The 27,869-nt window shown below is 45.6% G+C and overlaps 1 protein-coding gene across 1 annotated transcript; it reads left to right on the top strand.

The window, feature by feature from the left end:
• The first annotated feature begins 220 nt into the window (after nt 1-220).
• Nucleotides 221-27,869, top strand: LOC149334696 (uncharacterized). Its single transcript, XM_089557982.1, has 4 exons — nt 221-381; nt 15,524-15,812; nt 25,126-25,181; nt 27,629-27,869. The coding sequence occupies exons 1-4, from the start codon at nt 221-223 to the stop codon at nt 27,867-27,869; spliced, it is 747 nt and encodes a 248-aa protein (XP_089414108.1).

Genomic DNA, 27,869 nt, shown 5'->3' with positions numbered 1-27,869 from the left:
TTAAATAACATATAATATTGACGTAAAGCTTCCATTGGTTATTCAGGCGTGACATCCAGGCTGCGACAGCCAAGACCACCAATACGCGTGCCAAGACCACTAATTCTCAGCAAAAGAAAAAGAAAGCGAAGTGTGGTAGTGAATGAGTGTCGGGCGAACATAAGCGCACTGTGCGTTCCGTGCTCCACTTTCCCGACCAGCTTGGAGGAGTTCTCGAGCAATGGAATCTGCAGAAAAGAACCTCTGTGACTGCACTCCGGCTGACTCAATCATTGCGGCCGGTGTCATTCCAACGAGCAACGTAGGTCACGGCGCACACAAGAGGCGTCACCGGAGGCATACCAAAAAGATCTTGGGCGACATGTCCCCCAACTACGAAAAGTGAGTCGGTTTGCATTCAGAAAAAAAGCATTCACGGGGGTACTCGCTACTAAAGTCGGTGTTCCTATAAGTACAATCGGCACAGTTAAAGCATATAGGGGCCCAGGTCTAGCATGAACCCAGGCCTACTTTGGTCGATGCGGCGCTTCTCCTAGGGCACGGAGGCCGCATCGGGCTACGATGGAGCTTGCAATTTTCAAAGCAGTTTTATGGATTGCAACTTATATTCACGGATGTTTGATGCAATGTGATCACCCTTTATTTCAAAGTGAAGAGCCCGTTTTTACACAAGGATTTGAAGTTCCACCACCGCAGTAGAGCAGTGGCTTTGGCGCTCGGCTACTGTTCAAAATATCGCGGGGCCGCCGCGGTGGCTCAGTGGTTATGGTGCTCGGCTGCTGACCCGAAAGACGTAGGTTCGATCCCGGCCGCGGCGGTTGAATTTCTTTGGAGGAGAAATTCTAGAGACCCGTGTACTGTGCGATGTCAGTGCACGTTAAAGAACCCCAGGTGGACGAAATTTCCGGAGCCCTCCACTACGGCGTCTCTCATAGCCTTAGTCGCTTTGGGACGTTAAACCCCATAAACTAACCAACCAAACATGTCGCGGGGTCGATCCTTGCCTTTGTGACTGCATTTCGACTGAGCTGAAATTCAAAACCGCTCTTGTCCTATGCGATGTCAGCGCACGGCAAGGACCCCGAGGAGGTGCATATCAAAGCGGAGCCCTCCACTATGGAATCCTACGCAGCCCCTGTGTCGCTCCTGAACGTTAAATTCTGCACACCACTGCTACAAGGTGTTTCACAAGCTTCCATTCGACATGCATGTAGTAGACAATGGCCTACAAAACACGTCTGGTCAGCACAATCTAGCGTCATTTACGCGTCCTATGACTGAGGCTTTGGCTCGCCACAGGAGAGCAATAAACTCCAAGTAGTGTGAACAGTATAGTGCAGCGATCGCACGAGAACAACACCCACTCTCTATCGTGTAGATTTCAGCTTTAGCGATCCCACGTCTCACCAACGTGGAAAGACCGACTTTCGTCTGTATTTTCGCCATTGATATGCTTATCCTGCATTGTGAAACCGCAACACTCTGGTACCGAACGACAATCAATATTTTTTTTTAATTTACACGGTTAACAAGGGCAACCCACACACACATAAAAGAAAAGTGGTTGGCATTGCCTTATGAATAAAACAGGTCTCTTTTGTGTACCTACAACGCCAAATAGCGGCCTGCTGCAAAATTCGACTTTGGTTCTGTAGACAGCAACTCCTATACTAGAAGGTAGGTCTCTCAGACCTCTAGCCCACGATTTTTGACTGGCTCTGTCTATTTCAGAACTGAGGGTCTTTAGGTTTGACAGCTGTTACTGACGCAAGCAAACTTCCATTCTCAAAGGTAGCGAGATAGGGCGCACGCAACTAATAGTTTATGCGAAGAGTGTGGCCATGACCCGAGATAAAGTACCTGGCGAGCATAAGCGATAACAAGGACGAATGGCGCAGGTTGCGTGATAGCCGACGAGAACGTATCACAGCAGTTGGTGTGCGATATACCCTGGGGCATGCGTCGTCACATAATTTAGACTACGCATATGCCATAGATGATCGCAAAAAGCGGCTCTTGTCGCGATCTCTTGAATCCCCACACGGGTGTCTGTTCCTTTCACTCACGACTTGTGATAATTTGGGAAGAAAATTTTGAAAATTTCAGATTTTGTAAAGAACATGTCAAGGTACCAAACGACCATAGCAAGCTTCTCTAATAAATAATTATGCAATTTTAGACGGGCCGTGATATCCCCACACCATGGCTCTACACATATCCCCACATCATGGCTCTACACATTGTTTTTGGTTGTCAGTTGTTATTTTGGAGTATTTTGTAACGGGTCCTTCTGAATCAATTTATATTGTCAAAAGACTCTTTAAAAACACCGTATGAAGAGGAAGTAAACGGATTCACATGCGTTCCGCCGCCTCACTGACGCTTACATGATACGCTGATGCGTCCAGCTTCTCGGTTCTCTTCATTGAATTCGCATGCCAAGCTTAAAATACCTTGATTGGGCTGATCGCAGATTATTCAGAATATAATCTACAGCTATTCGCAACACATTATAGCCCAGCAGAATGGAAGGCAGCACAAATAAAATTGCACACACAATTGTGTACGCCGCGCGTAACTGCTATACAAGAGTAACGTTCTGTAAGAAGATCCCAAGCCAAAAAATTCGGGGAGGCGCTTTGTGGACCTAAAGCGCGCAGAGGCGAAAGCCTTAAGCGTGGTGTTGCTGCTAGTGTCACTGATGTGTGGTTACGATATTAAGCTTCGCCTCTGAGTGTGGAACGCGATAGCGTCTTGCAACGCTGCCAGGGAGTCCACAGAACGCCATCGCCCGTTCGGCTCTACGTCTTGCTCGTCGGTAAATTAGTTTTTGAGGAAAGGAAATGTATCTGTCTCGCATACCTCGGTGGACACCTGAACCTCGCCTTAAGGGAAAGGAGGAAGATGGGAGTGAACGAAGACGCCGTATTCACTAGACGCGCCTTTGTTCATTCCAAACCGTCGAGCTGGTATGGCGGAGTGGTTATTGTGCTCGTCTCGCACTCCGGAGACCCTTGTTCGATTCCCGAACTCGACCAAATTCCTTCTCGGTTTTATTTAATTATCTTATCTGACTAGAAAGCTTGATTAGGCTAATTGGTTAATTAAGCAATGAACTAAACTCAGTCTCACTTAGGTGGAGCATCACAATACGATCCGTTTAATTGGCTGGATGGCCACTAGCCAAAGTACAATTGGCCCCGTTTAAAACTCGCACACTGTGACGTCACGACCATTTCAACCAATTGAAAAGCGTGACATTTCTGTCGACAACTCTTACTTACAAAGATGAGGCATTCCACCTTAAAATATTTAGGCGGTTTTCTTGGACGCTTTTTGTTGGAACCGCTTGGCTGTGCGCGGGCGATAATATTTATTAATTAATACCTTATATTGCTGCAAACCCATATGGTGGTAACCACGACTGACTCTTACCCCTTGCACCTACAAGATTTCACACAGAGTCGCCGTGGTGCCGAAGAGGTTCGTTTCCTGCGAGCCAGAAGCTATGTTTCGGACATCGAGATCTACTGTAAGAAAACGACTTTGCCATGCACATGATCCCAACGGCTCGATGCGCAAGGCGTTGACGTCGTACACGACCAGGACTTTCAGTGAACGCCACTCAGATGTTTGCCCTAAATGAAAGCAGCGAAATCGACCCCTTATCATTATGGAATGATAGACTGTATCAAATTTTGCCTCTGCTGATGTCGGTTCATGTAATTCGCTTATTACTGACATGCACAGTGCGAAGCATGAACAATCACATTTTCAATATACCTGTGACTGGTTTTCAGTCATAGTACTACTCGGGAGGCTAAGGAAGAAAAACAATGAACAAGCGCCAGAGAGGAGGCGGTTGAGTGTGCATGCTCCTATTGGCACAGTGCGTCTATTGGGCTTTTTCTTGAACAAAATTAGAGCGAATGCAGATTTCCGTAAAAAAAAAATAGGCAGTGGCTTAGCTCTGGTTAAGCCTGGATACACAAGCGAGTAGCTGCAGTTACGCTTGGTTTGATGTCTTGTAATAAAAACAGCGCAAGGACACAGGACGAGAACGGAGAGTAGACACACACGGCGCTGAACTTGCAACTAAGTTTATTGGAAAAACACGCTGCTTTTCAAGGCAGGGCGTCATGAAAGCGCGCGCATGCGCTTTGTCAAAAATACACTTATCGGGTAATAAAATGTCTCCTAAAGGCACGTGTGATTATCGGTGCTAACCACTGTTTAGCAACTTCATTTCCTTAGAGGACAATGCTACTGAAGGCTGGCTGACACATCTGTTTCCTTTCCTCAAGATATGAAATGCCTCTGCTACTTCCCTCGTGCTACTTCCCTCGTATGTCTCTTGGGAAAACCAAACAGTCCTGCAAAAGTCTGGCGTGTGTATAGGATCTAAAGTAGCCCCGGTGCTCAGCAGCATCTTCCTTAGTCATGTCGACAAGGAAGTGGCGAATGAACTGGCAGGTGGTTTTATACGCATTTTTAGGTATGTTGATGATTACCTTGTGATTGTGAAGTCCCCTCAGGCAGAAACCGTGTCAAGTGTTTTAGATTGTTTTGTAAGGAAAGGGTCCGGACTGAAATTTACGCATGAAATTCCTCAGCATAACACATTACAATTTTTGGACTTACTGCTGGTCTTCGAAAAAGACCACGTGTGCTGGAAATACTCCCCTCGGAGTGAGAAGCCCCTGCTGAACTATAGGTCTTGCCACTCGAAACTAGTAAAAAACGGGATAGTAACAGGGTGCATGAGTATGGCGTTAAAGAAATCCTGTTCTCACAAAATGAAGACTAGCCTCTGCGCCCAGGTACACCGCTGTAAGCAGGCCGGTTTCCCAGACTCAGTTCTTGTGTCGTGTGCGGAAAAGATCCTGAAGAAATTGAAAACCTCCGAACGTGACTCTGAGCAGCGCGCCAGTGTGGACGATAGAACAAAGAATATAGCTGTAATGCCGTACGTACATTCTCTTTCGCACAGATTCAAGAAAGTGGGGGCCAAGTATGGTGTCAACGTTGTGTTCTCGGCACCTAATAAGGTAGGCAAAGTGGGGGCAGCTGTTCAAAGGAAGAGGGATGGAATGGGAAAGAAAACAGGGTGTAAAATTAATCATGCAAACAGGTTCGTCTCGTGTAAGGTTGCTGTGGTCTACCAGATTCCTCTGTCCTGTGGCCGTACTTATATTGGCCAGACAGGTCGCTGCATTAATGTACGGCTTTTGGAGCACCAAAATTCTTTGGGTAAGAGTTCAACAAACTTGGCCAAGCATTGTCTCGAGTGTAAGTGCACCCCGTTTTTCGTTGACACCGAAATCTTGTTCATACATAACGATCGTAGCACGAGGGAAGTAGCAGAGGCATTTCATATCTTGAGGAAAGGAAACAGATGTGTCAGCCAGCCTTCAGTAGCATTGTCCTCTAAGGAAATGAAGTTGCTAAACAGTGGTTAGCACCGATAATCACACGTGCCTTTAGGAGACATTTTATTACCCGATAAGTGTATTTTTGACAAAGCGCATGCGCGCGCTTTCATGACGCCCTGCCTTGAAAAGCAGCGTGTTTTTCCAATAAACTTAGTTGCAAGTTCAGCGCCGTGTGTGTCTACTCTCCGTTCTCGTCCTGTGTCCTTGCGCTGTTTTTATTACAAGATGCTTAACCAACTCGCCCAAACTGCCATTTTACTATGGTTTGATGTCATGGCTGTCACAGTTGGCGCACAATGCACTGGGTGGTGGTGGTGAAAAACTTTAATACTTAAGAGAGTTTGAGGGTCAGAAAATCCTGTTGCATGGTCGGTATCCTTAGTCCGGGACACCATACGACGAGGCCCCGTCTATATAGCTGCCGATGCGAAGATCCAACTCCACGCAACCTGATTTGGGCCCCCGGTCACCAGGGCCTCCAGGCAGGGAAACGAACAGGCCGATCAGGCCGCCCGCGCACTCTCTCCCCGGGCTATCTCTCTGTCCTTGGGCGCCTACTCCCAATCAGACAATCTGGCCCTTACATTCAAACACATCACCGATTACTACAAGGAGAAGCACCGGCGCTACCCGGCCCCTTGTAAGGGACTGGATCGCGCTGACGAGCGGCTCCTCATCAAAATTCTTACTAACACTGTACTGTGCCCGGCGGTACTTACACATTTCAACGCATCCTTTGATGGCACGTGCCAGTGCTGTGGGGAGGTGGCTGACAGCTTTCACATGGTTTGGGCGTGTCAATCGAACCCATCTATCCCCCCCAACCCCAACCCCACCAGAGAGGACTGGCAGGCGGCCCTGCTCGGCTGTCAGGACCTAAAGACCCAAAAGGCCTTAGTTCACCGGACGCGGGCGGCGTTGCTTGCCAATGGGGCCCCGGAATAGGGGCTCCACCTAGTATTGTTAGGGGAAAGGGCCAATAGGGCCTACCCCTATCACCTCTCTGTAAATATTTATTGCATTATAAATGTTTTCCACCACGACCACGTCCGCTTTACTAGAGCCCTTTGGGACTCCAGTGTGGAGCAGATGAGGAGGGCAGTCTCCCATGCCTCTCGGGTGGGGGTGGGGGAAGGGGGAAGGTGAGGATTTTGAGTACATGGCGAAAGTACATATAAACAGCGCTAAACGACAGGACTAGAAGAGGAGTAGACAAACACGGCGCTGAACTTACAACTGAATTTATTGGAAGGAAAAATTTTCAATATATACATACAAAAACGCGCACACGTGCGCACAGTCACTACATCAAAGTGGAGATACAATCAACAAGCCACGTTGGTCACACGTGTTGTAACTGCCTTCAAGCTACCCTTTGTGCAGCAATGTCATTTCTTTCTTTGACATTCATGAACCATGTTCTTGAAGATTAGCCACAAGTCATTAATACTGCAAGGATTCGTTTGGAAATCATGCCCACACCATGTGAGTACATGCCCACACCATGTGAAACCATGCCCACACCATGTGAGTACATGCCCACACCATGTGAAAGATATCGCAGATCTCTCCACAGTGCGGGCAGCGCCCATCTGGGTTCGGATCGAAGCGTTTTGCTATGGCAGGACAGAGAAGAGTTCCTATCTGCAGGCGCCGCAGAGTTCGCTCCTCCGCCTTACTTAGCCCCTTTGGCAGGTACCGGGTAGACGCGGTGGCTGTCGCAGTAATGAATTAGGATTTCGCGGAACCGCAGAAGCGGTTTATGAGCTTCTGAACCAGGAAAGCTAGGATGAGGAGCCCGGTGTGTGAGCGCTCGGGCGGCCGCATCAGCGGCCTCATTGCCTCGTAGACCCTGGTGTCCAGGAGCCCAGATCACTTTTGTGCAAGTTGGATCGGCGGGAGCGCGTCTTAGAATTTGGGAGGCAAGAGGTGATATTTCGCCTGCAAGATAATGTTCTCAGGCCCGGCGAGAGTCTGTGATAACCGTTCTCGATTTTGGATCGGCGGCAGCGAGAGCACTGGGAGCGCCACAATAACGGTGGAGTTTTCGGCCGTCCACACACTACCTGTACAGAGGCGGAAGAGGAGACGCGCGTGTAGTGAATACGGTGCTGTCTTAGAAGGTTGCTTTAGAGACCTGTACTGTGGTGTTCATTCCTTTCGGGTGTAGACCAAGATATGAGACACAGGCATTTCCTTTTCTTAAAACCAATTTTCATTTCATTTTGATTTTCCTTAATGCCCTTACGGCGCGGTTCGGGTATGCACTGAGATATGAGAGAGACAGGTGCCGTTTCGTTTCTTTAAAACCAATGTTCTTTTTATTTTCCTTCCCTTACAGCGCGGTTCGGGTGTCCGCCGATATACGAGATTTTCTGCCGTACTGTTTGTCTTTTGTTTTTTTTTTTTTATTTGTGCCCCGTGTGACGTCACTAGGTTTCGTGCACGCGCAGCTGTGGCAAATCTTGGCTCCGAAGGCTCACGCGAAGCGCGGCTGTGGTGCGGGTAGGGAAGCTTTTGGCTTCAAAAATTGCCACTTAGCGCCGAAGATGGCGATGCCCAGCGCGCGCTTTTTAAAGCCTCCCCTGATATGCGGGAATTGCAAAAAAATAACAGCCGCGGGCTTGATTAGCGTTCTTAGAGCTCTCCTATGAGAAACTACACTTTCCCTTTTCGAGAATAGCCACTACATACAATCCAGGCACATCAAGAGCTCGTCAAACATCCGGTCAACACGCAATTGCATCGTTAAAAGATAAATACGCGGGTTCTTTTTTACCGACTACTAGAAGCACACTGACACCTCGGCAAATCGGCGATTATTTTCCGACTCTTCTCGTTACGGTGCGGCGGAGGGGAGCCGAGGCAACGGGCGGAAAGAAAAGAAAAAAAAGCTCTGCTTTCAAAAAGAGAGCGCAGCTGCAGGAAACAATGCAGCCTTCCTGGTGACTTCTGCCCGATGTTGCGATTTTCGATTCCAGATTCGGGGCCAAGTCGCATCAATGCTGGCTATGTAATTACCGAGAGTTTCAGGAAGTGTCTAACACGGATGTCGCGTTTTAGGTGGGAAAGACAGAACAAATTATTTTATAGCAGGACCTAACACGAAGGTATTCTGGTAGTGGCGCATGAGATAGGAATGCGCATGATGCGGTGAGGAACTGTGCGGTGTGGCGTTTGTGTGACCTGATGGCGTTGGTTTGCTCCAGCAACAGGTCCCCGCCTCCTATTCGCGACAGCAGTAATTCCAGTCGCTCCCTTGGCTTGAAAACATAGACCGTTTCGAAGAACTGTGTGCCTATCAAATTTCGAGCCACTAAAGCCTGCTGAGGAGGGCGAGCATCGCGATGATGAAATCGGCACCCGAAACTCGATGCAAAAGCATAATGCTCACCTGCAGAAGTGTTCATGAGTTGGCCTTGTGTCTCGGGAGGACGTCAGTATACGCCGCAGTCACAAGCTACTTCAGCTACTACGGTCTCTGTCGGTTCAGCTGGAGAGCATCCTATAACGGCGCAACAACCCCCTCCCCCCTCCGCCACCACCATCACAGCCCCTCAGATCAAATTTTCTGCCTTAAATATGACGAGGTATATAGGTATTGAGGTATATAGCTATTGTGCAACGTTTTATGCGTAGCATATTGCAATCACTCAGTTCAGCCCTTGGGCGCGGCCGGGCAGCCACAAAACCACGTCACGTGGTTTGGTGACGTCACTTCACGTGGTGACATGACGTCACCAAACCACGTAAAAAAAAGAAAAAAAGGGAAAAACAAAAAAAAAGAACGGCTGAGCATGGTGGCGGTTGCCACCGCCCCGTTTCAAAGGGGGCGCTCTTATCCATCCATCCATACGTCACGGAGGAAAAGCTGCTGAGAAAATCGAGTGCCGCCAAGCAATACCTCGCGCAAAAAGACCGCGGAATATGCAACGCATTCTTGGCTTAACCAAGCTAAGCCTGGGCATTTTTTTATTCGTCCGTTATCGTTTGCAGTGTAACGTTCAAATGACATGATCGGCTCTCTCACAGGTGTGTAATCGTATTTCAATTGCCAGGAGAAAATCAGGTGACAAAAACTTTATTGTAGACGGGCGTTCCAGTTATGTTCAACCCATTGTGGTTAATAAGTACGCATAAAAAATTTGGAGTCGAGATTGTTTTGCTTTGGGCCGATCGGAATCCAGCCGCCACTGGACCCGGTGATGACACGATCGGGAACTTCCTAACGCAATGTCCACTGAGTCACCGAGGCATCCGACAAAATATGTGACAGTGCGGAGAGGACGTTTGGCTTTGCATTGTCATGATCATCAGAGAAATATGCAGGACAAAGGCTTTCCCATATCTCTCTAATTAACTCTTCTTGTGTCTTCTGCTGTCGCATTATTTATTTATTTATTTATTTATTTATTTATTTATTTATTTATTTATTTATTTATTTATTTATTTATTTATTTATCTATTTATTTATCAATATAGTCTGAAGCCCGAGGGAGTTACAGAGAGCAGGAACTTCTTATGAAATACTTATGAAATAACTTCAGTAACTGCACAGGCTAAGAGCTGGTTTTAAATCGGAGAGGCAATGCTAACAGCATCAATAGCTAGATTCGTTGAAATAGAATCACAGTTGCGAACAACGGGGTTATTGGTAGTGGAAGTGGTTGAAAAGTAGGAATCAATTACACCATTTAAAGCATTGCAGCATTCATGATCCTTTATAAGCTTCATAATGACTAGAATATTACTTATATTATTACTCACCACATTCTAAAATATTTATGGATCATTTTTAGAGAGGAGCAGTAACTTTGGCTGGTAAAATTCATCTTTACTTTGCATGATGGCTGCCTTATATGCTGCATTAGAAGAAAAGTAAGGAAAAGTAAGTAGAACCACGAAATGACGCTTATGTTCTTGTTTTTTAACAAACGTGTTAAGCTTAAATTACACCACTTAGCATTAGGGGCTATTTGGTCACGTATTTTTGGAGTGTGCAGAGTAATCGTTGCGCAAAATATTTGTTTGAAAATAGGCCAACTTTGTCTTGATGACTGCGAAAATAGCCATGAATGAATGTTTTCAGTTCAGTGTTTAAAGCAACCGAAGTAATATTTTTCAATGATTTATAGCAACAAAAATAACATGAATTTCAATAATTTTTTAGCAAAGACGGTAGCTTGAATATAAAAGTGAATATTACATTGGTTGCTGAAACCAGATAGGAAAGTTAATGAAAAAATTATATCAGGCGCAGTCAACAAAATTATACCAGAGATGTTAACTGAATGTTGCGTGAGTCTGGTCGGTTCAAGTAGAAAGTGCTTAGGACAAAACGCAGAAAAAAATTCATTCAAGAAGAAAGCTCAGATGAGCTATCACACGTGGGTTGGAAATAGTTGCATCAGTTGATCGCAATCCCCACTTCCAGTAATTTGGAGTGGTAACTTATTTGTAGGGAGCGAGATCGATCAGAACCACTGCTGTGTATGCGGTTTGATTTCGCTGTTTCTCGCTGTGAAAGATGTAGATTACTAATTAATTCTGGCTTAATAAAGCAAATACTCCATCCTAACATAATATTACAGAAAAGGAACCATTAATGCCTCACATGCATAAAATTTCAGCCCAAACAAGTAAGCTGCGTAGCCAGGAGAAGTAATTTACATGTTGTATTTAGCAATTCAACTCGTATTATTATTAAGAATTGGGGCAACTGCATAAAGGAGAAGATAGAAATTTGTTTTCTTGACGGGCTTTTGAGTTGCTATGGGGAAGACTTGCGCGAACTGTAAGCGCCTTCAGCGGATATCCTGCCTGTGGCAGCGGCGCGATCAAGCGTAGAATCCAACTGGCAGACACGTTCCATGACGGAGCAATACATTTAGCATTTATTGTTAATGTACAGCTTGTTCGATCGAAGAGAACACGAATACTTTTTCCAATACACGAATACACGAGCTTTTTCCCTCGTACCATCGAGGCCTGGAATATGTTCCCTGGCTCATTCAGCCCCCTTCCCTTACATGAATTTATTCACGCAATTGCCAGTTATATTCAGCCGTCTGATTAACTCTTAAAATGTAACTAAATTTCTGCTTTTTTGAATTCTTGTGTTTTCGTGTTTGTTCATTGCACTGTATAACTTAGCTTGAAATTTTTATGTACACCTCCCACTCCTGCTATAGCTCCAAATGGAGCTGCAGTATGTAAAAATAAAATAAAATAAATACATAAATAAATAAATAGTCAGTGACCATGACAAATTCTGAAAAAAAAAACGAATCTTTTCTATTTCTATCGCGGAGGGAAAATGTTGTCTTTCGCTTTCGAGGAAGGGACTTCACAGTTGCGGTTCTCCATATATCTTCCATGTCCGTTCTTAAGCTGTGGGAGTTAATAACTGCTCTCGACAGTTTATCTAAAGCAAGGTCCTTGCACAGCACAGAAGCTTGGGTCTTTACCTTTGACGGTTTCACCTTCTTCCGAACAAAGTTCTTCTCGACTGCTTGAGCAGCTTTTTCACCAAACATCCCCGAAGGCAGGACGACGAAGCCTCCCTCTTTATCAGCTTGCAGAAGGGCCAAGCCGTTGTCTTTGAAGAAAGAGACAACTTCTTTTACTGATGTCTTGAGGCGTGAAGTGCTCCCACTCGCAGACCTCCGAGGCTTAGCAGCAGTCCGTAGAAGGCTGTCAACACCCTCTAGTAGGCACCGCTCCTGGTCCTCATCAGATGCCTTCCGCGCCAGCTGCCGGTTCAATGAAAGAAGCTCGTGCGCAGGCACACTAGGCTCAGTGCTGAACTTCGGTCCTTTCTTCAGCACCTCAACAATTCCACTCGGTAACTCGGCATCGCCCAGTACTGACACGGAACCACCGTTATCCTTGGATCTTGGCCTATCTTTGGGAAGACGTAGTAGGAGACATTTCCACCAGAAATCCACTGCCTGGGCTGTCTGACGTCGTAAGGCCCGTAGCCTTACTTCTCCTACCCATTCTGGGTTTGTCCGGAACGCGAGCAGACGCAACCAGTCGTATAGGAGTCTGATTTGACGCCAAAGTTCAGATCTTAGAATTTTGCACACGCGTTTAACATGTCCCGCAGACGGCACCATGTACCCGAACAGAGCGATGAATTCCGAAGGCACCAGGCCTCTCTTCAGACAGAAACCTAAAAACCTTGTGCGACAGGTCGCAGCTACAATGGCGCTAATCACAGTTTAAACATGACAGTTTGAAGGAGAAACACAAAAGAAAGGGCCCACGGTAGAAGAAACATAGTTTAAGAGCGTACGTTGTTGGGCTAGTCGGTCAATCATGGTGAGCTTCTTTCATTGAACCGGCAGCTGGCGCGGAAGGCATCTGATGAGGACCAGGAGCGGTGCCTACTAGAGGGTGTTGACAGCCTTCTACGGACTGCTGCTAAGCCTCGGAGGTCTGCGAGTGGGAGCACTTCACGCCTCAAGACATCAGTAAAAGAAGTTGTCTCTTTCTTCAAAGACAAGGGCTTGGCCCTTCTGCAAGCTGATAAAGAGGGAGGCTTCGTCGTCCTGCCTTCGGGGATGTTTGGTGAAAAAGCTGCTCAAGCAGTCGAGAAGAACTTTGTTCGGAAGAAGGTGAAACCGTCAAAGGTAAAGACCCAAGCTTCTGTGCTGTGCAAGGACCTTGCTTTAGATAAACTGTCAGTTATTAACTCCAAGCGCGATAGCTTAGAACTGTTTTTCACTGTAAAAACACATAAGGTTGACAAGCCCTTTAGGTGCATAGTAAGTGAAAAAGGTACTTGGCAACGTGAAGTAAGTGTGTTTATTCAAAAGTGTCTGAAATTGGTGGTAGTGGAAGACCCATTCTTGACTAGGAACTCGGATGATATAGTCGCCTACCTACAGGATGCTCCGCCTGTAGGCTACGCCTTTTCAATTGACGTTGAAAACTTGTTCTTTTCAATACCCCACGATGCCCTGTTTAGCGCCGTTAGGTCTTGTATTGAAGATAGGGGTGTAATAGCTTTTCAGAATGCCTGCGGTACAACGCTGAACAATTTTATGTCTTTACTTGAGTTTTATCTTGGTTCTACTTTTGTATCTTTTAACGATCAGGTCCTTGTTCAGCGCAAAGAAATTTGCATTGATTCCTGTGTGGCACCTGCACTGGCTGACATCTTCTTGTCCAGCATTGACTGTGATCTGGTGCGCTATTTTGACGATGAGATTACTCTGAAAATATTTAGGTACGTTGATGACTATTTAGTGTTTCTTAAAGATCGACCTGGCGCGACGCACACTGTGATTGTGGAAGAATTTTTATCGATTTCCAGACGACATGGGAAGGGTCTAACCTTTACTCACGAGTTACCGGAGCATGACAAGCTACAGTTTTTAGATATTAACCTGACTATAACACCAAATCACGTTTGCTGGATGTACTTACCACGTGCACGGAAAGACCTGTTGCCGTTCAGATCAGCACATTCCAAGAATGTTAAACGGGCTATCGGAACCTATTGCCTGCAGGGCGCCTTGTCTAAGTCTCGCGCTCACCTGGTGCACGAGAGCCTCAATAATCAGGTAATTAGGATGACGAAGGCTGGTTTTCCTGCTTCAATCATCGTTGCAGTGGCAGAGAAGCTTCTGCGCAAACTGAAAAATAGGACGTGCCGGGATAGTGGCCGTTCTAAGGAAATGAGGGCAGCGGTTCTACCGTATATTCACAGAATTTTCCACAACTTGAAGAACGTGGCGAAACGGTACGGCGTGCCGGTAGTTTTTACCGCCCCATGCAAGTTGGCTTCATTGGGCCCTCAGGTCATGTCCGGAGGGAAGAGGAAAGCGGACTGCGAGAAGCGTCATGCCACTCGTTTTGTCAGGTGCCAGACGGGTGTCGTTTACCAGATTCCCCTCACCTGTGGCAGGGCATACATCGGTCAGACAGGCCGATGTTTGAATGAGCGATTAAGGGAACACCAGCTTTCCATGAAATCAGGGACAGGGTCGAATTTACCCCTGCATTGTGGCGCATGCCCGGATGCTACGCGCAATAACCCTGGCCTGCCTTTGCTGACAGATACAAAAGTTTTGAGGAGGAGCCGTGACCAGGTGGCGCGTGAGTTGGCGGAGGCGTTTTGCATCAAACAGAAGGATAAAGATTACGTAAGTGACCCTTCTATCAAACTGTATCACAATGAAGACAGGTTTTTGGTTTCATCATGTGTGTGATGTGACAGTTTTGAAACTATAAAAGGAGTGTCGTGTTTTCAAATAAAGTTAGTCACGAGTCTGCGCATGTTGTGTTATCTTCTTGTCCTTGTCTTTTTGTGCGCAGTACCCCCCTTGTATTCACCATGATTGACCGACTAGCCCAACAACGTACGCTCTTAGATCTGTAGACCGTGACATGTCGATGGATTCTCGCATATCTCCTTAACTCATTTGCCTACATAACGTTTTGTTGCCCCTGTTGCGCTTGTCATCTCAAAGTCCACTGTGCTACCCTTTGGAACTTCCCTAATCTTGCAATCGCGTTGCATGCCTTGCCCATTCCAATTATTCTTTTCGATTTCAACTTAAATATCATTAATTAGCATTTGATCGGTCAGCGGCTCTACTGCGTAGCCTATAAATTAAGTTGCTGGTGTTTTCCAGTTGCTGCTCTGACTGGTCATGGTGAAACAATGGGCAGTCGGAGGCAAATTATTGTGAGTGAGCTGCTTCTCCGATTGAAGTGTGTAGCTCGCTTCATGTGGTTTAACCTCTTAAAGTGACTCAAGCTTTGGTTAACATCGTAATGGAGGGCTGCGGAAAATTTCGACAAGCTGGGCTTCCTTAACACGCACTGACATCACACAGTGCACGGGCCTACAGCATTTCGCCTACATCGAAATTCGACCGGCGTGGCCGGGATCGATCCCGCGTGTTTCGGGTCACCAGCAGAACCTCATAAGCACTGAGCCACCGCTGCGGCTAATTCGAGAGTATAAACTGGTGTGCCACTGGAATGTAACAGGTAAAAGCTGCGTCTTCCTTTTTCATTAAATTTGGCTACCATTTTATTCCCCTTTTCTTATCGCGGTTCTGCGGTACTGCACGCAGCTCCTCTGAAGTCGGCGGTTCGCCTTCGCCGCACCGTCACAAGTCCAAGGGGTCACGAAAAGCCAGCAGCGGCCGCGCAGGAGGACCGTCGCCCGATCTGAACGGCTTCCTGCAGGCACCGAATGCTGCTTCCGACTCCGCTTCTGCGCCAACTCTGAGTGGCCTCCCTGAGCCGGCACCAACCTCAGCTCACGAGAAAAGTCCGTACGAGTTTCCTGTACCAGGAGGAGCCGAAAGCCTTGCTCGAGGCTTCGCCAGCCCAAGGATGAGCGCACTTGATATCGCAGCCGTAAGAAACATACCTGTAAATTGTATGGCCAAAAGAAGCTAGCAAGGAAGAGCATAAATACACAGCTAGTTCATAAGAAACACGTGTTACATGAAGCAGCAAGAGATCTTATGAAGCAGCGGTGTGGAGTAGAAAACGCCCGTGCCAGCACTTTAATTCCCGGTCGCTCACGCCAGGTCTCTTGCTGGTTTGGAATGTTGACTGTAGAATTGGTTGTGTGACAGTGCAATGAGCGAATATCATATTCCAACATAACAGTGTGAGCTGTGCTGCCGTCGATCCGGCATTTAGTGTTTTAAAACATGATAGACAAGCTTAAGAGAGCTGCATACTCATCGAAATTAACTATGGAACTCGTATTACGAAGAGATCCTTTTAGAGAGAAAAATACACTTTCATCCGTGTAGGCGATCTTGAAAGTACGACTTTTAGCTTGCGCTATAGCACTGGACATTGGCTTGGCGTAGACGTTTTTATCTTGGATTTTCCACTGACAGCCGCTTAGCCCAGTTTTCTTTGTTCAGCCGCATCACGAAACACAGTCCAGAGACAATGGAAAGTAAACATGTATTCTATCCTGTCAGCTCACAGGAAGAATTGAATACAAATACTTCCGCCACAAACATTTTGCTGGAGTTCCGAGGAATGAACGGGATTGCTTCCATGGGCTAAAGGACTTTGTCCACTTCTTATTCTCTTAACGTTTTGTGCCGAAAACGCAGAAACATATTACTTCCACACCATTTTCCTAATCTCAGTATATTTTGTCTTTCAAAAAAAGAAGACAAAATCTATTATCCTTCATCTCGGAAAGGTACATATTGCGCATTGGATTACACGCAGTATGCAACCTGACTGCACATTGGTACGATGTTTGTAGAACTCATCTTTGACATAAATGCCGCAACCAGCTGCAATTAAAATAGCGTGTTTGTTTAGTGCGCTGTAAACGGTTAGCGACGGCTGCCGTAGAGATTTGTCCATTCGTTAAGGGTCTTCAGGTTTGTATTATCGGTGGTGTAAAATTATGGCATGTATGAAACTCCGCTCTTCTTCACTGAATCAAATCTCTCCTTTAAGTGTACTGAGAGCGTGAACAGCTTATTTTCTTGAAAGTAGTTGGATGCAGATTACTTCAGCGGTGAGTCACCAAATGTAGTGCGAAGCGCTTTTTAGTTAAACTTTTCAATTTCAATTTCAATTTCAATTTATTTTTCCCATGAACACATGGTGAGGGCCGAGGGAAAAAAGCCAGAAATTTTGGCTTGACGTGCCCCTCGGCCCCTACATTGCAGGGCAGCAGGTAACATAAATGTCTTAAACAAATAGCATCTCAAAATGCAAACAATAGTTATCAAAAAATGGTTTTGCGTATTATTAGAAAAAATAACAAGGAATGAAGTGTACAACAAAAAATGGTAACAAAAAAAGGAAACAGAAAAATACACGTCATCGAAACAACAGAAATTCGGTTACTCAAATTAGGTCAACACTATACGGAAACGAAAGAGATAAAGAAGCCGTGAAGGGATAAAGAAGCAATGAATCTATAAAGTGGCACATACATCATGTATAACTTGGCGGCATGCACGTGAAAGATCAACTTGTGCAGTTTGAAACTTATTTAGAAGACGGGGCAACGTGTTTTCTAGACTATCCAGTCACAGATTCAGCGCCTGATATCATATAACGGCTGGTCACGCATTATGAGCATTATAGATAAATGTTATACATGTTGTGGTTGGCGCATGATGGCCTTAGCTGCCTATGTGCCTTTAAACCCAACACAACACAAAAATGTTATACATGTAGCTGATTCTGAGGAAATAGCGGCAGAAGACAAGGTGGACGGATGATAAAAAGTTTGCGACAAGATTGTCGCACTTGACACAGCACAAAAATAATTGAAGAGATATGAAATGGAGAAGCCTTTGTCTTCCAGGGGAGCCATTTAGACATATGGCAATGTCGAGATAAGTAACCACCGCGAGGATATTTGACAGGTATCATAGCTCTTCGTGGAGAGAAAGACTACACTAAGAGAAAGATCGCTCGCGCTTTGACTCCAAGGGGCCAACTCCCTTTCTTCTGCCACTGAAAGGAGTGGCTCTCCCTGGACTTAATTTCCGGAGGCGAAGCGGTAGTTTCTACGCAAGCTTCGCTAAATTGCGCTGTGCCCGCACGTGACGGCTGCGGCTGGCGACGAGACGTCAAAAGGGGCGAGGATTTTACTCATGAAACAATTTATGTTACCATTCTCGTTAAATTCAAACGAATATTGTGCTGAAACCGGAGCGAACCTTAAGTTGAACGTTATACTCAACATGAGGCCGAACTCATTCTGAAGCATTCGAGCTTTCAATCGTAATAGGAATAACGAGAGAACAAACAGTAGTAATATAGCCCCAGGTGGGGTTCCAAACAGCGGCGCCGGAGACAGAGTTGCTTAGATTCCAGATGCTTTAGATTACTGTGGTATGGCTACAGCCGCTCGCGCAACGTGTTACAATTAATACCATCATGCGCGATGTGATGCAAATCATTTCTTAGTAATTGTTCATTTTTTCATTCGTCACTACCAATGTCTCATAACATTGCTGAAGACCCTGCAGGCGCTGCCATGCGTCAAAGAGCGACTGCAGCGAGAGGCGCCAAGCGCACTAGTGCTACAAAGAAAGAGGCCTGACTTGGCTGGATACAACGAGCCAAAGCTGGGAAAAGAAGGGTAGCGCGCTGTGTAGCCAGAAAAACGACGTTGGTGTAGACTGTTCAAGCAGTTAAAGCAGGCAGGGAAACCGTGCATGCTACCCAGGTAAATATTTCAGGTGCCAAACAACAACCCCACATCCTCGCCTTTCTCGAGATCGGATACCACCAGTTGTAAGCTCTTCTCGAAAGCGCTACGGTTTTCCTGCCGAGTTTTTCATGGTTAAATCCACTCTCGCTCACCGGATATCCGCTTCGCCGGAGTTTAGCGGAACCTCGAGTGGTCGTGCGCCCTTTTGCCTCCGTACATAACGTCGCACTCAGAATTTCTTTGAACCTTGTAAAGTGAGGGTGACGTATTTCTGGGATTTAAGGCAGAAAGCTGGGCTAGTTGGTGTTTGGATTGAGAGGACATAGTAGTAGCGCTAAAAAACAAGGACGACAGGGTAGAGAAAGACAACACAGGCGCTACACATCAACTGGCTATATTCTCGAGAACAACAACGAATTTATAGGCGACAATCAGGAGCATACAAAAATCAACAATTGCATCGCATACGTGATGGCACTTCCCGACACAAGAACCTCAAATCTTTAGTGCACAGATAAACATTTGGTTCGCTCACGCACGTTTGCCTTTCCAAGTGAATGATAAAGGCTTCCAATACTTCCCGCTCTTTCTGATCTGCACTGACATAAATCACACGTGTCTGCTCAAACAAAGCGGTACATTTTTTGTCATCATGCTTACAACGTTTGCAATGTGCCGCCAAGTGTCCAGGGCCTGTCCATTTGATGTCTAGCGCCTGTGTTGTCTTTCTCTACCCTGTCGTCCTTGTTTTTTAGCGCTACTACTATGTCCTCTAAATTTTTGGGATGTCTTGTTTCTTCCAGTCTGCAGCAGCGCTCATTATATGCCCCTTCCGCCTCCGAATATAAAGAAGCAAGTGTATTTGCTTCGCTTTGAACCACTTATGGATCTTGGAATCCTTAGCATTTGTGATGTATTTCAGCTTTCTTTATCTGTACGCTTCTGTGAGGAAGCATTCGAGTTCACGGCAAATGTGTTCAATGTGCAAGTATGGCTGCACCTTGAAAGCGATGCCCACTTTTCACCGCGATTTGCGACTGTTGTCTTATCACTATAGCGTGGAGCCATGTCCGGTCCTCTATTGTAAACACCAGCGGCCAGACGAAAGGTGTTGGCTCAATGCAGCGCATAGAAGCGACCCATGGCGCACTATCAGCCGCAAAAGTTTACTGAGTGCGGGTGTGCGGGAAAACATTATTTCGGAGTTTTCACGCAAGCAAATTGCCTGTAGTGCCTGAAACTTTACGCTCTATCAGATTTTAACATTACCAGGTCGCGAGGCAGCGCAACTAGATTTTTTTGCGTGACTACGCATACCGTACACTTATCGCCCCGATTGCACACGCTTTCCAAAGCTTCACCCTTTCCCTGAGAAGATTGGGCAGAGATTTAGCTACCGCCAGCACGTTGACATACGTCCCACAAACCTCGCTGCTGCCAGGATATAGTGGTTGATTAACATCGCCCATGATTACGTGTGGGTGGTGCAGCACCCAGGAGGAAACCTGACCGAGTGCAACATCGTTGATAGTGAGCAGCAGAATTTTGCGAAAGAGACAAGGAAACAAAAAAACGGCGTCCAGCGATAAGGAGCACTACGAACCAGACAGCTGTATCCTACCGGTACTCACCTATGGGGCAGAAACGTGGAGGCTAACAAAGAGGGTTCAGCTTAGGTTAGGGACAACGCAGCGAGCTATGGAAAGAAAAATGATAGGTGTAGCGTTAAGAGATCGGAAGAGGGTGGAGTGGGTGAGGGAACAAACGCGGGTTAATGACATCTTAGTTGAAATCAAGAGGAAGAAATGGGCTTGGGCAGGGCATGTAATGCGAAGGCAAGATAACCGCTGGTCCTTAAGGGTAACGGAGTGGATTCCAAGAGAAAGCAAACGTAGCAGGGGACGGCAGAAAGTTAGGTGGCCGGATGAGATTAAGAAGTTTGCGGCGATACAGTGGCGGCAACTGTCAAAGGACAGGGTTAATTCGAGAGACATGGGAGAGGCATGCAGTGCAGTGGGTGTAGTCAGGCTGATGATGACGATGATGATGAACCAGAAGTTATATACTTACAAACTAGACCGACACGGGCTTAAAATCATATCAAGGGCATGCAGAACAAACAAAGGTCCAAACAGGACAGCACAGAGGAAAAGACGACGTGACGGGCGCTTCGCACCTGTTATTGTTCACCCGACTTCCCTAGTTTAATCGCTATATATTCAGCTGTCTTTGGTTTGAATAAGCAGTAGCAAGTTGCGCCTGTATTGTCGCTTCCTCTGTGCTGTCCTCTTTGGAGCTTTATTTTTTTCTGCAAACCATGCGCCAACTTGATCAAAAACGTGTTTCAATGCAGAATAAGGGCTTACTGATGTTTCCCGTGGGAACCAGGCTTCTTCAAAGCCTTTGAAAAATAACTATTCCCAGTCGAGATGTCATTAAACTCTTGTAAGCGTGTGTGCGTCTACTTTATAAGAAATTATATTTACATATTGACCAAGTCAGCATGGATCTTTCAGTTCAATTCATTTTTATTTTCCCTTACCACAGGCAAGGAGCAGTCACAAAAAGCTACCGTTATCGGTTGCTTGACCCGGTGGCTGCCCCTACAGGTGATGGCAGCAGTCGTCCATACATCGAGACGGAGTTCAAGGAAACATATGTCATACAATTCATATAAGTTGCCTTGTACACGTTGGCTAACAATAATCAAGTGAAGATTTGGTACCCGTCGTATATAGAGAGTTATAATCAGGCAAATTGGAAGCATTATATATAAGATATTTCAGAAAGCAACAGCTCACTATATTGAGCACAAGGCAAAAAAGTAGGAAAAAATTAACATGAAGCCAAAAGAGAAACAAGCACTTGAAACGTAATCATATTCAAACAAAAATATTTCCAGTGTTTTTCTTCGACATGCTGGTAATGTCACTTTTCTTCATTTCAAAATTATTTAGCATTGATGGAAGAGTATGTGTCAAAGACTGCAGAGAGTAGTTGTTGCGAGGTATAGGAACGTGCCAGTGCTCGGGATGGCGGGTATTGTAAAGCGGTGTGTTTAGCGGAAGTTTGGATAGATACGCAAATATTGGGTTATTTGCTTTGTGGATGAACGGTATGAGTTAGCTAAGTGATATTTGTAAAAATTATCTATTTTAATTACATTACAACAATGAAACAACTCAGCAGAGGGAAAGTCGAAAGACACATTTTAAATTATGCTCAAGGCCCTTTTCTGCAAAATGAGCAGTGTTTTTGTACTCGTTTTGGTTGTAGTCCCCCGAACCAAGTGCCCATAGCTTACCTTGAACAAAATTATGGAATTATAGATCAGCAGCTTTACTCGCATTGATATTGCGAATCTGTTTTTGCTAAGTAGGCTAATGATCTTACATAATTTTTTATGTATTTCATTTACATATATGTACCAGCTTAATTTACTGGAGAAATGAACCCCAAGGTTTTTTATGCCCTCGAGAAGATCCCTGGAAGTGGCACCAAGATCTAAACTGAGAAAAAACCAGTCACACAAGACGACGGACAAGAAGAGTGTACACACCACAACGACTGGACTAACAACTGAAGTTACTTCAGTTGTTAGTCCAGTCGTTGTGGTGTGTACACTCTTCTTGTCCGTCGTCTTGTGTGACTGGTTTTTTCTCAGTTTACAATGTACCAACTGGCCCGCATTTCAACCCTTCTGCATACCAAGATCTATTTTTGGCAAATCAACAGTTTTATTCTTTGGCCGGAAGAGTACCGCGTTTGTTTTTTCAGCGTTTACAAGTAAACGATTTTTATCCATTCAGTTCAAAACATCAATAAGGAGGGTATATGCTTAGGCTTGTTGGTTCATATTTGAAAGGTGAAAACCGTTGCGCAAAGAGACGAGGACACAGAAAGACGGACAACACACGGCGCTAGCTTCCAACAATGGTTTATATCAGAAAGAAAGGTGGTTTTATATCGACAACGCGACCAACACGCCGTCAAACCATGTGCTAGCAAAGCGTATCAGACAGATATGCGAGCTCTTTTGCCAGCAATGATACAGAGGGGGTACTAACACAATCATCTTTCAAAAGTGATACCCATTCCGCTTCTATGATTTCTCGTGTCAATCGGTTGTTGTGCACTTTTAAAACCATGCATTGTTCAAGAAGCGGTATGCAGTGACACCCACGGCAGTGGACTGACAACCCTTTTCCACGCATATCATCTATGTCACGCCCGTGCTCTCGAAGCCTATCATTCAGGCATCTGCCGGTTTGCCCTACATACTGCTTGCCACAGGAAAGAGGAATCTGATAAATGACATTTTCAATACAATTGACAAACTTTTTCCTATGTTTTTTCGTACAACCAACACCCTTTTTAGATTTTTTTAAATGTTTCGTACACAAGATGACTCAACTTAGGCGCCGAAAAAACCACTCTGGCTCCCGAACGTTGCGCTATTTTTTTTTAGATTATGAGAAAGCTTATGAAAATAAGGAATGACGGCGACTTTTTCTTTCTTACTCATGGCTTCCTGGTTATCCTGGCCTCTTTTGTTGCAGACTTTCCTCAAAACACCTTCCGCCACAGACACTAGGACATGGGAAGGGTATCCAGCATTCTCAAGCCTCTTACACTGCTGAGAAAAACTTTCATGCATGAGTTAAACAATTAAAAAATGAAAGGCTAGCAATAGATCTTTTTACGAGCTTAGAATGGGCTGAATGAAAAGGTAACAATGGTTTTTCGCCACGAGGTTTGAACATCCAGCACGTCCGGTCATGGTGCATTGTGATGCTGATATCAAGGAATTGGATAACGCTGTTTTCAGGTAGTTCAAACGTTAGTTCAAGAGGAATAAAATGGTTACGAAAAAGAGTGAGAACATTAAGAACGGCATCCATAAAGTAACTGTCATTACTGTTAAGAACAATCAGAAAGTCTTCAACGTACCTAAAAATCTTGATTACATTGGTATGTTTTACAATACAAGCAAAAGACCTGTCCAAACGGGCTAAAAACAAATCGCTGAGGATGGGTGCAATGCATGAACCTATACAGATGCCATCTTTCTGAAGATAAGGTTTTTCATCCCATACTATGAACGTTGACTTGAGATATAATTTCAAATCAATAAGGATTTTGCTAGTGGTTTTTTCAATGTCTTTTGTGTTTTTGCCTGTGGTTAGGGGCGTGGTATCATCTGCATAACATATGAGGTTGACCAGGGAATCGCAGATGATATCTTGGGGACCATTAATATACAGACAGAACAACAGGGGTCCCAAAATGATTCCTTACGGTACTCCTGTATTGGTATTTTTAGACTCTGACGAATGTTCACCCAACGCAACATACTGCTTGAGATGGCTTAAATAAGATATGAAGAGATCATGTGCAGTGCCTCGTGCGCCGTAACAAAAAAAGTTTGTTGATTAACATAGTGTGGCAGAGGGAATCAGAGGGTCTTGTCAGAGGGAGTGTGGCAGAGGGTCTTCCGGGGCCATTCCCTCTTCCGTCGGCCGGCAGTAAGTGGATAATTCTCGCTACAGAGTACCTGATACCCTATGCAGAAACCAAGGCGGTGCCGCGTGGCATATCGGTGGGTAGGGTAGGGGAGCTATACTCTCTGATCGTTTTAACTTCCTCGTTTTCTGCAATAAAGCGAGAAATGTACTATTTTTTATTGGGGGGGGGGGGGGGCAGTGACTCATTGAGGTAGTTTCTCCAAGAGAAATGTGGTCGAGGCCTACATCTGCCTCGGAGCACTTCGTGATGAAAAACCACCGATGCCTAGCTACCAAAAATGTAACAAGGTAGCCATGTGGGCTAGTTGGTGTACATCAGACATAACTTCACCAGCGAAAGAACGAGACACGAGGAGAAGAAGAACACAGGACAACGCTGGACTAACAACTGAAGTTTAATCGAGAAACGGCCAACCTAGGTCACCAGAAGACGCATGCGTATCAGACACACCAAACAAAACAAACAGATACATAAGTGGCAGATCACCGAGGAGTGGATACACGCTCCAACACTGGCAAACAACAAAATACAGATAATATGTCTCAATCTTCCACGCGCACACTTCTGCTTAGGAAATTAACTTCCTTGCTAGTGAGATGCAAGCACGGTGCACTGATGCATGTGTCTTGCAGCCTTGCAGCCTAATATGAAAGGCCTCAAGGATTTCCCTCTCCTCCCTGTTTTTCCCTTTTCCGATAACAGAAATGTTGTTAAAACCTGGAACACATTCATTACAACTCCTGCAGTGACGCGGGAGAGTATTTTGATCTGACGAATTTTTCAGAGAATTATTACCAAAAATTACCAAAAAATGGCAGCATTAGTCAAGTGGACCAGATTCATGTCGGCGTGGAAGGCGGTAGTTCTTGAAAGGAAGCCATAAGTCAGTAGTTGACCTCTTCCTACCGCTTCGCTTTAGACGTGCAAGAGGGGGTTACACATTGCTTTTTTGTCACCTTATTGACCTTTTGGTTCCAATTCTGCTTACAGGTTCCGGCCATGTGGTCTCCTACCAAGACGGCTGACGAAGATAAAAACCAGGCGCAGTAAGTCACATCGAGCGATTTAGAGGTTTCAATACACTGAACAGTACAGCCGTAACGCTGTGTCAATAGATTCCGTACCTAAGAAAGCCCTTGTTCTCTAACCGTACTAACAGAGCGTTTTATCCCGCTTCTTGTTTTTGAATTGATTACCGCGGCAATATTTCATTATCTTACATTTTATTACGCAACAACAGCAGGCTCGAAGTCGTATTGCTGTTCAGAATGTGTGGTCGCGCAGTTTCATGCGTAGTTTCATTTACAGCTTCAATTACTGCTATCAGCGTCCTTTTTGATTCAAATAAAATTGACAATCGCATTTACCAGCTTCTTCCCTGAGGCATTTAATTCTGAATTTGTGGTGTTGAATGCAATATAAAGGACACACAGCATAACGAAAAACAACATATATCGGAATCGCTCATTATCCAGACGACAGCGCATACGCTTAATCGGAATGACGGGAACTTGCCCCCAATCTACGCCAGGTCCCTGGGTTCGCTCTTGCGCCGTGTATAAAAATGGACAACGCAGCTACGTTGTGCCTCATTGTGAACAAGGCTCCCGTGGGGGAGCCGAAACGTCATCTCATCTTTTCTTTTGGTCGGCGCCTTCTAATTTCGTCAAAACAACATATAAATTCGAATTAAGTTCCAGCTCATGATCAAATGAGATCGCCGATAAAGGTCCTTAAAGCTTTTAAGGCACAAAGGCCTAAAACAGGAATCAGCGGAGTAGAATAGATCAGGGTGATATATCCTGCATAGGGCTTATGGCAATGAAAAGCACCAATTACCTGGTACTGCCGAATGTGCTCTACATCTTAGCTGCATTTCATCAGCAGTACAGCACCGCTGGGAATATATTGGATTGAGCTGTTGATGGAAGCAGCCGGTGATCGGTTCTCATATTTCCTCTATTCGGAGCGCATGAGACACGCTTCAGCTCAGTCTGTCGCCAGCTTTTCTCCTATCGAGCCACCCATATCAGCATCCTCTGGAGGTTATTAAGGCAGTCAGCGGTCTGGTTTGTTGCCACAAAACCGATTTTCCCTGCCTATTTCTTAAGAGTCTGGACAGGCTCGGAAAGCTGCATTAGTTACCTGAAACTTGTCTCGCTAGGTATTTAGCGCTGTGCATCCCAAACGTGCAGTAATATAGCATTCAAAACTTCAAGAGGACTAGAAAACGTGAAAGCAAATCAGGGGCAGGCAAGTAAAATATCACTATAAATAAGACAGATTAATCTAGTCGTAGTTCGTTGCCTCTCGTGCAAATGATTAACATGTAAAATCCACCGCGTCACAAGTCCCAGTGACCAGAATTGATTTTTAGCTGACAGTACAACATTTAAGCAACTTTCGGCTCTTCTGCCGCTTGATTCAGCAAGGTAGGAACAAAATGTTACTCATGCATAAATACCCGTCGAATCTGGGAATAGCGAACAAAACTTGCGGTCAGAATTACGTAAGCAAATGCGTGTTGCGCACGGCATTTCCAGACAGTGAGCGTCTCTCATACAAAGCCAAACAAACTCAGGGTCGACAAAAACTCTCCTGCATTACGGCGCATATAGAACGCACCGGCGAAAATTTCCTTATGTCTTCTAACAGGCTGTTAGTATCACAGGTAGCTTTAGAAACAAACGACAGCTAACGCAAAGCCGAAAGAAAAATGTTTCATGCGGCGTCCATATCTGGCGCAGTATAGAAAGAAGATTTTCTGTCGACGGAGTGTTCTTTCGATCTAGTACCCGAGCCACCTATGCCCTGTCCTATCCATGCTGCCGTCACTTCTTCTCTCGCAGCCTATATTCATGGCATGCGAATGTCGACTGGGCAAGACTCGGTGACTTAAAGAGAGAGTTGCAGAGGCCGTCTCTGCTTCCAGAAGCCGTTGGCCGACTACAATGGCTTATCTCTCCTAGTTTCGCAATTTCAACCAATGCATGTCTGCAGCTTCGTACGAAAAAAGATCCGCGTCGATTTGTTACTGTCCCAAGAGATTGTACGGTTTGGAGGTTGCAGACAGAGAGATTTAGTTTCTTTAATTTGTTTATAGAGTAGGTCGCTCAAGAAACCGCACAGCCACAATGAACAGACTTAAACACACCAGGCTACTGGGCAGTGGTGCTTGCAAGTTTTGGCCGTTCGGCACATAAAAAGGGCCCCATTCATCTTCATCAAGGTCACATATATTCAATGTTTATCCTCATTAAGGGTCTATTACGAGCATCCTGACACCTGCAAAAGACGCCTAATGCTGACCACCTTACATTCGACTGATGACTAAATCAATACGGCTGTTTTCTTTTTTGAGCGTTGCTATTAGCTTGGTGTAAAACTGCAAAGCTAAGTATGGCTCCATAGCTCACCAAAGCGCCTGCTTTGCTCATATAATGCTGTACTCTCACTGAAGAAGCCTTTGTGTAATGAGCTTCCTTCCCTGCAGGGTCGTCTTGCCGATTATCGTAGCCGCCCTCGTCGTCGGTCTCGTGGGGGCCCTCATCTTTTCTATGGTGGTCTCCGGCCACAGGGTGGCCAGTAGAAATGTACGCGGGCACAATATCCACGCCGCCAACACCACGGGCGCGCCGTCGCTCGACGCCAGTCATCCCGGCAGGACAGTTGCGGGCACGAGCAGCGACAGCGGCGGCGCCGCGGCGTCACGGCGAACTATCCGACGCCTTTAG

This window comes from Amblyomma mixtum, chromosome 8, assembly GCF_055824585.1.
Source record: "Amblyomma mixtum isolate Tamu chromosome 8, ASM5582458v1, whole genome shotgun sequence".
NCBI lineage: Eukaryota > Metazoa > Arthropoda > Arachnida > Ixodida > Ixodidae > Amblyomma > Amblyomma mixtum.
Note: the sequence above shows the minus strand (reverse complement) of the source record. Positions and strands in the feature narration are given on the sequence as shown.

Bases quoted from the DNA above. Each gene is read 5' to 3' on its own strand.
- LOC149334696 (XM_089557982.1), top strand. From the start codon at position 221: ATGGAATCTGCAGAAAAGAACCTCTGTGACTGCACTCCGGCTGACTCA. The intron at 382-15,523 runs GTGAGTCGGTTT...TACTGCACGCAG, and splicing joins ATGTCCCCCAACTACGAAAA to CTCCTCTGAAGTCGGCGGTT. The intron at 25,182-27,628 runs GTAAGTCACATC...CCTTCCCTGCAG, and splicing joins GAAGATAAAAACCAGGCGCA to GGTCGTCTTGCCGATTATCG.